At 36.9% G+C, this 14,037-nt stretch overlaps 2 protein-coding genes across 4 annotated transcripts; one reads left to right on the plus strand and one right to left on the minus strand.

Moving 5' to 3' along the window:
- Window positions 1-929: 929 nt before the first annotated feature.
- On the plus strand, window positions 930-2,091 carry LOC122280444 (VQ motif-containing protein 4-like). Its single transcript, XM_043091344.1, has one exon. The coding sequence runs from the start codon at window positions 1,240-1,242 to the stop codon at window positions 1,930-1,932; it is 693 nt and encodes a 230-aa protein (XP_042947278.1). The 5' UTR covers window positions 930-1,239; the 3' UTR covers window positions 1,933-2,091.
- A 2,473-nt stretch (window positions 2,092-4,564) lies between these two features.
- Window positions 4,565-13,436, minus strand: LOC122281741 (probable bifunctional methylthioribulose-1-phosphate dehydratase/enolase-phosphatase E1). Of its 3 annotated transcripts, none has more exons than XM_043093493.1 (12): window positions 13,113-13,433; window positions 12,629-12,765; window positions 12,168-12,263; window positions 11,882-12,001; window positions 11,486-11,575; window positions 10,285-10,464; window positions 9,680-9,835; window positions 8,060-8,209; window positions 7,825-7,983; window positions 5,420-5,529; window positions 5,205-5,323; window positions 4,565-4,786 (listed from the first exon to the last, which is right to left on the minus strand). In XM_043093493.1, the coding sequence occupies exons 1-12, from the start codon at window positions 13,336-13,338 to the stop codon at window positions 4,695-4,697; spliced, it is 1,635 nt and encodes a 544-aa protein (XP_042949427.1). In that variant the 5' UTR covers window positions 13,339-13,433; the 3' UTR covers window positions 4,565-4,694. The 3 variants fall into 3 exon arrangements, with proteins under 3 accessions (XP_042949427.1, XP_042949429.1, XP_042949430.1); XM_043093495.1 differs by having other exon boundaries at window positions 7,882-7,983; window positions 13,113-13,430; XM_043093496.1 differs by lacking the exon at window positions 11,882-12,001 and having other exon boundaries at window positions 13,113-13,436.
- Between the last annotated feature and the right edge of the window lie 601 nt (window positions 13,437-14,037).

Here is a 14,037-nt window from a genome sequence, read left to right on the forward strand (position 1 = left end):
GGAAACCTTGAAAATAACGAAAAATAATAATTTCAATGTTGGAATGAAATTGATTGAGTTTGGCCATTTGAATGTCCTTTTTTACTCAAATGTAATTACAATTATGCACAAGTCAATGCTAATGCTCTCGATCGTCTTGGTTCTAATGTAGAGGTGCTTTAAACGTGATTTGTTTTCTAAAATTATTTTATCTCAATTCAACTTATTTCATCATTATAATTTTTTTAAATTTTTATATAAAATAAAATAAAAAATTTAATTTTTTTAAATTTTAAAATAAAAATAATATTAAAAAAATAATCTAATAATATTTTATTTAACTTCTAATTTTAATTTCAATTCATCTCTCCACCTAAATAAAAACAAACAAAACCTTATTGACAATTCCACTTTTAGCTGAGTAAAAAGAATGGTTAGAAAAAGAAAAAACTTCGGTCATTTTCACGTGAAAAACGGAAGTAAGATATTCAAGATGCTTTGATCACTGTAGATTGACCAATTTGCTTGATGAATTTTGACTTATTAATGCACTTTATGAGTGCGGTTACTGGTAACTGTTAAGGTTCCATCAATCACTGGAATTAGGCCAGCCAACCCTAATGGAGGAAGGCTGCATGCCACCTCAGCCACATTGCCTCGGCTGGTCCGCACGTGTGATAGACGCGCGTTGAATGTGCATAACTGTATATGAATGAATGGGCGTTCTGAATCTGATCTAAATACTTTTTATTCACACTCTCCAATCCCATCACAGACACACACAAAATACGCACACAGGAGTCTCTGCAGCCAGGGCTCTGAAGTCAATGCCACTTGTACATACAAACATGGAGAGATGAATTTGATAAATTTTGGCACAGATGCTGATGGCCAAATAAATTCCTAATTCAACCAATACCCTTTATTCTTGATCAAATTCCCAAAACCGGTGTGCATTTTCTCTCTGGCCAATCAACTCCAACACCCACCCAAAAAGGCAATGCAAATTTTCTTCACTGATAGAGACTATAATATAGAAACCAAGGTCTCCAAGACGCATGAGAGATGAGCAGCGCACACAAAAACAAAAAGCACAGCAAATAAGCAACCTTTCCCCATCAAACCTTGTTTTTCACTCTTCCACCCCTCCTTCTCCCACCCAAATCAACCCCCCCCCGCCCTAATTGTGTCTCTCTTTTTCTCTCTCTCTCTCTCTCTCTCTCTCTCTCTTTCTCGGGGGTGTTGGAGACGGACCCATCAATGGAAAAAACCTCAAAACCCCAAGAAAGAGAGAACCCATTTCCCATAAACTCCCCAACCAGCAATGTCATCAACAGTGCGTGCAGCAGCAACAGCAATGGGCTCCAAAACCCCACCCCGCCTCTCACCCCAAAGGCCATCCCCAGATCTGACTCCAACCCCTACCCAACGACTTTTGTTCAAGCGGACACCTCTACCTTCAAACAAGTTGTCCAAATGCTCACGGGCTCATCGGAGACCCCCAAACCATCGCCGAGGCCGAACCAAGATCCATCACAAGCTCCGTCCAAGAACCATAGCATACCACCTATCAGGACTGCACAAAAGAAGCAACAAGGGTTCAAGCTCTACGAGAGGAGGAACAACCTCAAGAACAGCCTCATGATCAACACCTTGATGCCGAACTTTGCTCAGAACCCCGGGTTCTCGCCGCGCATGCCGGAGATTCTCTCTCCAAGCCTGCTCGACTTTCCTTCACTTGCTCTTAGCCCTGTGACCCCATTGAATGGAGAAGACCCGTTTGACAAATCCTCCTCGCCGTCTCTGGGAAGCTCATCGGAGGAGGAGAAGGCCATCGCGGAGAAAAAGTTCTACTTGCATCCGTCGCCGATGACGACGCCAAGAGATTCCGAGCCACAGCTTTTGCCTTTGTTTCCCGTGACTTCGCCAAGAGTTTCAGGGTCTTCTTCCTGATCGAGAGAGGTCTTGTATGAAGGGTGTTACAGTTTAAAAGGAGGGATTCATGGCGGGTTTAGGATGGTTCTCAGAATCTCAGTGACAAGCAGACATCTTGCTTTTTAATTGTACAATTTCATCCCTCTTTTTCATAGAATGATGACGGTCTTCGTTTTACTCTGGTTTCATTTTATTTTATTTTTTTGCTGTCATGCTTATATTATCCCTATTAGGAACCATCAAGAGTGGATAGATTTTGTTCAGGTGGATTATTTCTTTTTTGCTCTAATATTCCATGGATGAGTTTCCATCAAACATTGTCACGAGAGAATTACATAAACTATAGCCTTTTATATGTTCCGCGTCCGGGTTTGCTTGATCAACAAAAGGGCTTTTATCTCCTAAAGAACATCTCTCTCTCTCTCTCTCTCTCTCTCTCTCTCTCTCTCTCTCTCTCTCTCTCTCTCTCTCAAGCAGACCTGTGTGTACATATGAACTGTAAATTCAAATTTCACTTAACCCACTAGCATTATTTTAGCTTTAAGCACTCGTGAATATAAAAATTGTTTCAAGAATGTTTATGTGCGTGTTTGTCTGGAGATTGAGGATTATGGGATCATAAGGGATGATGATGCCTGGGAAATGAAAATTTCTGTTGCTTCTTTGGCAAAGCAGACTGCATAGGAAAGAATCGAAAAAAGAAGTCCTATCTTATATAGTTGTAGTAGTATTTACTGAAACTCTGGTACTTTTAAGGATGGGAGTCAACTTGGGGAAGGCCTTTCTACTTTCTAGCCTTCTGGGGCCCTCTTCACTCACGAACCTATCACCAAAGGCAAATTTGAATGTCCTATCTCACTCACCAAAGGCAACTGTAATGCGGCTTTGCAAATTGATTTTTTTTTTCTATATTTTCATACCATTTAAACTTTTTCAATTATTGGATAATGTAAGATGCTGTTCTCAATAACTCAACCAATCGATCCATTTCCACCTTCAGGTGTTGTTAGAGTTCCCCAAGAAAGATATTCTATTTGAAAATGACCTATCCTAATATATAATCTAGTCTCAAATTCAGCACCAAAAAAATACTGTTGGCCATTTTTTTTTTTTGTCCCTGTTGTTTGGTCAAGGCAAAACCCTCCCACAGGTTGCTATGGTTTTGGTGACATGGTTTTAAAACCGTGGCTGCGAGAGAATGCAGAAACAGAGTCTGAGGTCAAGTTTAGCATTTACGATTTGCATACTATATAGTTTGTGTTGGTTGTTTTAGAAACGAGAAATACTCTTAACGTTTACACAAAATAATCTTACAAATTAATATGATTTGATGTATTATAAAGTTATTTTTATTATAAAATAAATCTGAAGAATTAGATGAAACACGTCAGTTTGTAAATTTATTTTTATATAATTTATTTATGGTTGTAACATCTTAAAAAGAAAGACGTGTATGTGCATGGCTTTACAGTAGAAGCTTTTATTGACATTTTAAGCCTTTTCTTTTGAGTCTAAAGATACACTCAAAACATTTGCTTTTAACTCGACCACATGAGTTGCAGAGTACCAGCAAAAAGACTACCCTTTAATCGTAGTGCGAATTGTTTTTCCTTTTAACCATTCTTACTTTTTCAAGGAAATTGTGGAACCGACTAAAGATTAAGACACAGGAGCAGAAAGTCGGAAGTGGTGATTATGATGTTTGAAAAAGGAAGAAAAATAGAGTACTCTGATTTAATCAACAAAAGCGGAGACACTGTGAAGACCTTTTCTTTTCCTTCATTATTAATAATACCATTTTAATGAGTCATTGTAAATGGACAGGACCAATAGTTGGTGGGGGCCAAAAGAAACTGACAATACACAGATATTTTTAATGCAAGTTGAGTATGTTATCATGTGGCAAATGCTTGATATTTCATTTAGATATTTAAGCCTCCTTTGTAGTCGCTTTGACCAGAAACTTGGACCAAGCTAGCTTCTAAATCGTTTTCCTATAATTAGATAAATGATAGTTGTATTTGTTTTTATTAATGTGTGAGTGTTATGTAATTATTTTGAAAAAAATATATAAATATATGATTTGTATAAAAAAATTAATATTTTAATAGTACACATTATTTTTTTCAAAGCGACTGCATGACTCTTACACATTTTATGACTGTAGATAGAATTACTTAATTTACAATATTCAAGCAATTGAAGGGTTCATTTTACAATGTTGAATGGTCAATATTTTTTGTTGGGACAACCTTATTGATGTCTCTCCCTCCAATTGCAAATTGCAATTTGATAAACGTTTTGAAGACATTGGTGAACATGTCAATAGCCTATTTTTCGTTTGTTTTCCCCTTTTATTCTTACCTTTCATAGAATTTAATTTTTCCATTTCTTTTTAGTCGTTTTTCCACTGTCCTAAGGAATATTATATTATGGTCGTTATTTCAATTGAGCATGTTAACGTCCATCACCATATTACAAACTCAGCCGATAGAACTCAAAATGTTTCTTGGTAACATAGATGGAGGTTTTGCACCGGGAAGGTCACATCTAATTAATTAGTCGAGTTGAGAATTCACTTTTGATTTAAAATGCAAAAATTCAGGCAAAGCATTCATTGCAACATAGACCAAGCGAGGAAAGCAGCAAAGCACAGAAACATTGCCTCCTTTATTTATATATATATATCTATATAGAACAAGAACGAGCAATTTATGTATAGACTTGAAATACATGGTAATCGTCACATTTCATATGATTACAGAACCACAAGTCTGCTTTCAGATTCCTGAGAATGATTTGATTGTTTTGAATCCATGATTCTCTGGAAGAGGTCCGTTTCCTGGCCGGATGGAAACCATCACCTCCAAACCTACAACATGCATTTGTGTTAAAATTTAGTAGGAAAAACAATGTCATTCCGTTTCTAACATGGATATAAACATGAGTAATAAGTTTTGTAAGTAATTGCAACCAACGTTAATTTCCTATTATAAGTTCCCCAGGATGAATATGAAGAACCAAATATATATATTATAGATGCAAGATGAAACCACTCTTGCAACGTCACTTGTGTATATAATTGTTGTGAAAATGAGCATTTCTCAGAAAGCCTGAACACAAAATAGTTTGCCTTTCAATGATGGGATTTTTATAAAAATGAGATTTTCATTCCTTAAAAAAATAAGAACAGAAAACATGGGCATTTATGAGCGTGTGACAATCCAAAAATAAGAGTAATAATAGTTTTATTACTTTTATATTTCTTCACAATGTAAATAGCTAATTACCTGCCGCCTTTGCAGCTACAGCTTCTTGATAAACATCTGTAATAAATAGAATCTCTGATGGCTTATCCACTCCAATGGATTCTGAGATTTCAACATAACTGTGTGTTTCCTTTTTATTTCTGAGAGAGAGAGAGAGGAGTCAAGAAGGGACTTTCTGAGTACTAAAAGCAATGGTTTCATGGTTTCAGAGGCATTATATAACTTTTTGAACTTACCCCACTGCGGTGTCAAAAAATCCAGACAGATACTTTCTTAGATCTCCGTAGCTAGTATTTCCAAATAGGAGCCTTTGTGCCAACCTGCTACCGCTGGAGTATATATACACCTGTTGCACAAGATAGAAACATGATAAACTTTCAAAGAAAATGTATACATATCAGATGCATTCAAGAAATTGCATCTATTTGTTATTCAAGTAGCGATGTCTTCCAAAGAAAATGACTTATTTCAGAACCAACGAGTTTTTTTCTCAATAAAGATCATATTCCTAAAGGAAGTCGAGTATGATTCTACAAAGACATTTGTTCATGGAAGGGTAGCATCCCTAAAACCCTTGGGTGGGAGGGACAAGGGTAGGCTAAGATTACGAGCATTGCACACTTAATGAAATATTTGATCCAACAACTGGCTCATTAAATAGAAAAAGAGTGATAGTTTTGACTGGAGATGCATTGAACTTGTAGATATTCAGAGTCAACAAATATCACTGGCTGGCTTCTAAAATTTCTTTCCCTCCCAAAGGGAAGCAATCAAACCAAAAATAAGATCGTGGAACAGATACAATCAACCTCTCTTCCAAATGTCATTGGTCCTTTCATCAGCACTCAGTTGAGTGCTCAAATTTACTAAATAATGGCCACAAGGCGTTGTGTAGAAAGCTAGATAATTGCTTTAATGGGTTCCCTCTCACATTTTTTATCACGTGAGAGCATGAGTATGTATGTTAGATCCTCTAGGAGAGTGGCCCCAGGCCAAACCTCGACACGTCCACTGACATGCCTAGTCAGCACCACTGACGAGCCACTGATATGCTCATGCCGCAGCAGCCAGCACGGCCAGCATGCCTCAACATGCCAGCGAGGCTGTTGGCCTACCTTGCGTGCCGCATAGCATGCAGCAACATGTTGGCGAGGTTAGTGGGCTGGTCTGCCAGCCCAGCCCAGCCTAGCCAGCGTGCGCATGCAGGCCAAGAAGGCTTGCCCAGTGCACACGTAGAACCAAGCCAGCCTGCACAGTGCGCAGGCCATGCCAGGCCTGGCGCATGAGCAGGCCACCAGGCAGGCCAGCACGCCCACCAGGCAGACCCACCTGGTCAGCCAGCATGCCCAACAACTTGACCAGCATGCAGGCCATGCGTGCTGCCCATCAGCCATGCGGCCTGACCAGCCAACGCCCATGGCACTGGCCATGCGGTCTGACTAAGCCTAGCCAGGCCCATGCCATGGGCCATTTTTAGCACGGTCCAGCACCAAGGCAAGGCCAGAATTATTTAATTATTTTATATTATTTCCTTATTCTAGTACTATTAGGAGTTATTTCCTTATTCTAGTATTATTTGGAGTTTCCACCTTGTAAGCCTATAAATAGGCCACCATAGCCCCATATCTGGCATCTTTTGGCAAATTCCTTTGTGGATGGATTATTTGTTCTTGAGATCTCTTTCGGTGCTTGGTACTTGGGCTATTTGGGTGCAACCTGTGTGAATCCCAAATAGAGATTCAACACCTTGATGTTTGTGGATGGGTGTTGTTTCATTTATCAATCTTATGAGCAAGTTTGTTTTCCTTTTCCATTATTGAGTTGCAATCTTGTTATTTATTTGTTGTTTGCATTATTCTTATTGCAAATTCCATTATACAATACGCCTCCATCCATTTCCTTGATAGATTCACCATTCCAACACACTAGATCTACTTTTCCAAGAAGATCTAGCTTTGTTGGCCTTTTCCCTTCACTTTCCTACCATCCAAACACTATATTAGCTTCCATACATCCTTCAATTATCCTAGATCTAATTCCTTTCATCATAAAACCCTAGATCTAACCTAGATCTAGTGTCTCCATGATTCCTACCCAAAACCCTAGCCTCCATAAGGATTTCCTATATTTTAGGAAACCTTAAACTCTAGCCTCACTTTCAAATTTGCCAAAATACCACCCAAGGGGCGCCTACCATAAACCCTAGATCTAATTATCATCAAGTGGCGCCAATCCCATAGTGACATCCCACCATTCGGCCATCATCATGCCATACACCATATTCATTCCATCAAGATCCCAATTCACAACCACAACACAAATCATCCATATTCACCAAATCTCATCACTCAAGTTCAAGTACTCACGTAATGGGCAAGCAAGAAGGATAGACTCTTCAGTCATAGTTGGAAGAAGCAGATCTAGAGAACCATAGTGTTTAGGGTTAGGGACTAGACCGAGGTCCCTAACAGTGTATTTCTGAGTGTGTGTAATGTTTGTAATACAATTAGTCATATGGATAGCAGCATTCTCTCATAATTGCTATGAAGAAAAGAAGAAAGACATCATTAAACAAGCATACAATTAGAGATGACAACAAAAAAACCTGGGAGTTTAAACTCAAAACTTAAAATTCACATACATGAAAAGGGAAGAAGAAAACAAGAAAGTGCGGTGAGGGGAAATGAACGTAGAAGACCTTTATGCCTAAAGCAAGCCACTTCTCCAAAGCTTGTGGCACATCCTCAAAAACTACTCCCTCCAATTCACCATTCTCAAATCCCGTACGCCATATACGACCCTGCATAGTTAATGTCAGCAATACCAAAAAGATGGGCTTTGTAGTGATCGTATTTCTTTAATCCAGTTTGGCTTACTTGTAGTTGTTTCAAGGCAGTGGTCTTCCTGTCAGCTCTTATCATTGCTTCCACATTAGCAACCAAAGCAGCAACCACCTCTTCTTTCCCTGCATTATCAGAGGGAATGGGCACAGCACCCACAACACCTTTGTCCAGGTCATCCTGTACCTGCATTAAGAATGCAGAGTAATTTACATTTCATAGAAATAAACTTTTGAGTCAGTCAATTCTACTAACTGTTTAACAAAAATGCCACAGCTCCAAGAAAACTAATTTGAGTCTTCCCTCCCTCCCACATTAGCAACAATGGTTTGCTGGCAGGACTACCTAAAGAGAAATTCTTACTCAACTGACAATTCTACAATTAAATTGATGCTGAGGGGATTGAGTGATCTCTCAATGTATTGGTACAAGTCTTCATTTCTCCTCGTGTGTGTTTCCTTTCTCTTTCGGTAACTGTCCCGATTCTCATATTACCAAAGGCAAAATATTCGGGTCATGAACTGGTATCATTAATATTCTACAACTCCAACTTATAAAAAAAAAAAAAAAAAAAAAAACTACAACTCCTGGTAAGCACTAAGGGGGATTTCCTCTCAAGATCTCTTCACAGGAACAGTCTATCACAGAATGGGAGCCAATGGTCCATAGAAAAGGCATTGGGTGCCTGGGAATATCGTCTTGACTAATCCCAAGGGTGCACAGGCCCTTAGTAAGGAGTTCCCCGCAAGTGCACCTCAGGTAATTCAAAGGGAAAATCCCCTAATCCGATGGCCCCTAAAGATTATTTGCACCTAGTAGTTAATTCTCCTTTCAAATATGATTCATACGGATGCAACTTTTCATTAAAATTCACTATCTTTTGTTTGAATAGTAAATAGTAAACAACCAATTGAGTCCGAACAATTTTAAATCTGATTATCTATTATTTCATCACCTTGTTATCTATTCTTCATCTGGGTTTTCATAAGTTGACTGAAGTAATTGTTACAACAACCAGTAGCAGAAAGGTTACTCATGAAAAAAAAACCAGTAGCACGAAGGTTAATTAATGGGGATTGAATCTTTTTTCTTTTTTTTGATAAGTAAAGGGATTGAATCTATTTTTGGATATGTAAATCTAATTTTATTGGGGTCAGTAGGATAGCCCACGCAATAACAGGAGTCAATCTTTTGAGAGTCATGTTTGCAGCTTCTAGCGTTTTTTTTTTTTTTTTTTTGAATCTTCAGTGGATCTAGAAGGAAAGGGGTATGTGTATTATTTGACCGTAGGAATGCATTGTCAGATAGCTGGTTTATCATAAAAATAGGACTCACCTCCTCAAATTTTCAGTTCTCGGACCATGAATGAAATTTTTGGCAGGACCAGGTTGGCATCCTTTGTAACTTCGTCAATTATGTTTTTTTTTTTTTTTTATAATTTTTTTAAAAGCAAATTAGGCTTTTTAACATCACAAAGTTACTAGCGAAACAAAAAAGGAAAATATTTACAGCATTCACTTTTAAGAGGAAATTTATCAAGCAATCCATATTTTCTTGCCACTAGCAACACCAATCAAAAAGCTAAATGTCATGCAAACATGTAAATTATTCCAGAAGCACCATTATCAATTCGAAACACCCAAACAAATGTCTCACTTGGGAGCGCAACAATTTAATATCATCTTGGGTTTCTGCAGTATCATATGTTGCAGATAGATGCCTCCCAACATTGTCACGAGCATATGGAAACAGAACATCAGAAACAAAGGATATAGGAGTTGTAGTCCCTTCGATGTCAAGAACAATGCAATGCTGCAACCCAAATAAATGAAAAATAATTTTTATAAGCACAACAAATATAAAAAGAAAAATTGAGGAAAATACACCTTTTACCCTCCAACTAATAGGAGTTTTACAATTTACAACCCAACTACCATCACTGACACATTACATTTCCAAATGACCAAAAAGTTTCAAGGTTGTGTGACATCACTTATCTTCACCTATTTTTCATTCATCTTAATAGTTAAGATTGGATGAGGGTGCTATTTGTCAGTTTGTTATAAGTAGGAGGGTTCAATATTTCGATGTTAGTAGTTGAAGGTGCAAAGTATTAAATTGTTGAATGCTTATTAATTGAAGGCTAGAAAGAGCATTTCCCCAAAAATTAAAAAAAAAAAATACATGATGTGAAAGAATATTGCTAATTGGTCTAGGATCCCATGATTTCCAGGAAAAGGAAGAACATTTCATAAACTCACTCGCAATGGCTCAATTCCATGAGTTTCATCAGCCACTGCTTTCACAGGTATGCTTGCAGATGCACCATTCCCTAAATATCCTTTAACATTCCGAATGGGGCCATGGTTTGGAGTAGACCAGTCCAACCCCAGTTGATGAAGCTTGATAGCAGCATCAAAAAGATAATGATAACATTCTGCCTGCAAGGAAAGCCAGACATTTAAAAGATAGCATATCAAATGAACTCTAGAGAGATAATAAAGATGATTTGATGAGAATTGGGTCCTAGATATTGATATACATGCAGCTGGGTCCATGTGGCTTTAATCCATACACATATAGATACAGGTTATACATCACTCATGGCTCTGATCTAGCAATTTGGTATAAGTGAATTGCTTTGGTGTTCACAGCAATATGTAGAGAGAAAGAATACTCATAAAACAATGTAGGTGCAAACCATGGACTGAGCGTAGTTGTAATGCAGGCTATGCATATGCTACAAGTGAATTGCAGGAGAACATAAAGGCACAAACCCAATGAAGAAAGTGCAACAAGTGAACAACTTTAAAAAAGAAACAAATGAAAACTGGAAAACTGCAAGAAGGTATTTGAAAACAACATTCTTCTGTGATTTTGGTTTTAAGTATCTATCCATGACTCAAGCATATCCATATGGTTCCGTGATTTTAGTTTGAAATTTGATGGACAGTAAATATGAGCCTTGGTAGGTTAAAAATATGGTAACTTTGAGTCTGTATAAAAATTTAGTATTAAATTCTGAAAGAACTGTTAGCAAAAGAATCTAAATGGAAAGGAAGCAGAGAGTAAAGCCACATATTATTTTATGGTGTAAAGTTGTATAATCTGTTTAGTGCATCAACATATTATTGTTCTATAGGAGTTTTCACAAAGCAACACAACATGGATCCTTGATTCTCCTACCCAAATGATTTCTTCTATCATTACTCATTTGGGCAGTTGACAACATCTTTATGTTTTTCTTTACCCGGATAGATAAACATACAAATTCCAGGAAGCAAAATAATGAATAATCAACAGTGGCAAGAAGAAAACGGAGTTTCGGATTAAACAAGTTTCCAAAAGCACCCATGAAAATACCAGAGTCTTATCATTAACAATTTACATTGACCGAAATTAGAGCATATTGAGCACTCAGTACAACTAATTTGATCCACATCTTCCTTAGATAAAACAAACCTGAGTTTTTGCACTGATCCATGAATCTCCCCATATATATATGCCATGATTACGAACAAGAACAGCTGTTGTTTTGGGGTAGGCTTCAATCTAAAATACATGAAGGAAAGTTAATAATATTACGCTATATAAAGAAAGGTCCAAACATATCATTGTATATTACAGTATAACAACAATTAGGAAGGTTATCGGAGTAAGCATCCATCACAAAAGATGATCAAATGAAATCATGCGGGAAAATACATACGTGGTTATAGTTTGTGCAGATACCAATTCTCTCTCTCTCTCTCTCTCTCTCTCTCTCTCTCTCTCTCTCAGAGTAGAATGTGCCATTCAACATTTATATGAAAGGGAAATAGAGTCAAAATGATGAGTGAAATGTATAACAAAACATACAGCTTTAGCAAGAGATTCTGTGAGCTCAAATTCATAAGCAGTGTTCTCTATTATTGGGACCACAAGTTCATCATAGTAACCATGCCCTTTGATTCCTTTTATCATTTCCATGTGAGTGATCTGCACATTGTACCAGAAAGCATGAACAGAAAAACAAGGCAACCAAAAGCTGTAGACAAGAGTGGCAGTGTATGATAAAGGGGTTAGCCACTTTAGAAAATAGTAGCCAGATTTAAAATAAAAAGAAGGTACTTTTCGCTAACATGTGCCAATAATAAAAACTTACTCGAAACTCTTTTGATAATGGATTAATCATTGTTACAAGACAAGATTCAATTCCATGACTGTGGATAACAGCTCCAGCATTACACATCTCATATGCCTAGGTTAAAGAAATCACAAACAGGAAAAAATAAAAAGGATTAGAAATCAGCTTAACAAAAATTTGATCACCATTGCAAAATGCTTTCAAGTGCATGAAAAAGTTGATGAAATCTTTATATCACAGGATTGTCAAGCACCTGCTTCTGGGGAACACTTCACAACTTCGGGAATCGGGATCATGTTGGATCATTTCTAAAAAAGTTTTAAAGTTGAGCTCATACAGATCTACAACATATTAACCAGTTGAGATTCATGTTGCATTTAGAGCAACTCGGTCTCCAGATTAATTTGTTGATATCCAACAAAAGAATCCAACAACTAGCTTGTTAGTGAAAAAAGTTACAAAGAACAGACTTTTAATACCTTCAAGAAAAGAGGACCACAATCAGAACATTTAGGAGGCTTATGTGGATATGGTTTAGGAGATGGCTGCGACAAGATAGACCCATCTGGAGATAACACATACATATCCTCTGGCACCATTCTCTCCTTCTGAACACCTACCCATGTTACACACCACAAATTATTGAGCTCGTATGATCAATATTCAAAAATTAAAATACTCATAGACTAAGTTGTGTTATCCACAATCAACACATACATAAAAAAAAGTAGACCAAAAAGCCAAACAACTCAAAAGAACACTTCTTTTTTAACGAAGAGGGACGATACCACCAATTTTAACGACTCAAAAGAACACACAAACGCAAACTAAGAATAAATCAGACAACCAAAACGGAGTACATATCCCCTTTGAAATCCAGTAACGGAAGAACGAATGTGCACTGGGCTTGAACAACGTATTCTCAGAAAAACAAACAAACAGAAGATTGAGAGAAGCAAGCACCTGAGGGGGACATGACGATGAGCTGGTGGGGCTTAGGGATGGAATCATCATGGACTTTGATGGTGATGCTGCCACCAGTCCCCGAGACCCATCCAAGAGTGTAGAACTGGCGGCAGAGGTCTGAGATCAAAACCCTCGCGTCCTTCACCGCCTTGCTTTCCAGGTATGCCTGTGATGCCATCCCTATCTTCACTCCATTCGCGGCCACTGCTGGCACCGTCGCCATTGGATTTTATATAGACTCGAGAAACAAAGTATTTACTATTTACTTGATCGATAGAGAGAGAGAGAGAGAGAAAAGGTGTAGGATTCTGTCGGGTAAAGCATATTTGTTTTACGGAAACAAACAGTATGTTTATCCGGAAAAATAATAGTGAAATGATAGTTGCAGATTATAAATGCAGCGTAATTATTTTAAAATAAATAAATAAATATAAGATTTATTTAAGAATAAATTACTTCTTTAATAATAAATTTTATATTTTTAAAATTACGCGGTGGTCATTTTAAAATTATATATAATATTATTTAAAATAATATTTGGCATTTAGGAATTAAATAAAAATTAATATTTTGTTCAAAATTTGCTTACGAAAAATTGCTTAAAATTAAATAAAGTAATGAAATTTTTTCTCAAAATTTGTTCTCTCAATCGCCTAAATGGTAATTCACATTAGCTTGAAATTTTTTAATTAATCGTGTACATGAATCATGCATTCCAAAAACTATTTGTTGATGTAGAATATAAATTTATAAATTAATATAGTTTTATACTATTTGTTATAACTTAAATTTATTTTATAATAAAAATAATTTTATAATTTAACATATTATATTAAGTCATATAAATTATGAATTTACTTTTATATAATTTTTTTTATCTAAAATATTTACTTAACTATTTGTTTATTATACTTTTTCCTCA

The sequence above is a fragment of the Carya illinoinensis genome, chromosome 11 (genome assembly GCF_018687715.1).
Source record: "Carya illinoinensis cultivar Pawnee chromosome 11, C.illinoinensisPawnee_v1, whole genome shotgun sequence".
Lineage (NCBI taxonomy): Eukaryota > Viridiplantae > Streptophyta > Magnoliopsida > Fagales > Juglandaceae > Carya > Carya illinoinensis.

What these genes read in the sequence shown, in the direction of transcription:
- LOC122280444 (XM_043091344.1), top strand. Translation starts at nt 1,240, where the DNA reads ATGGAAAAAACCTCAAAACCCCAAGAAAGAGAGAACCCATTTCCCATA.
- LOC122281741 (XM_043093493.1), bottom strand. Translation starts at nt 13,338, where the DNA reads ATGGCGACGGTGCCAGCAGTGGCCGCGAATGGAGTGAAGATAGGGATG. An exon ending in GTGGTCCTCTTTTCTTGAAG is followed by an intron (nt 12,264 to 12,628) that starts GTATTAAAAGTC and finishes TCTTTAACCTAG; the next exon opens with GCATATGAGATGTGTAATGC. An exon ending in CATTATCAAAAGAGTTTCGA is followed by an intron (nt 12,002 to 12,167) that starts GTAAGTTTTTAT and finishes TACAATGTGCAG; the next exon opens with ATCACTCACATGGAAATGAT.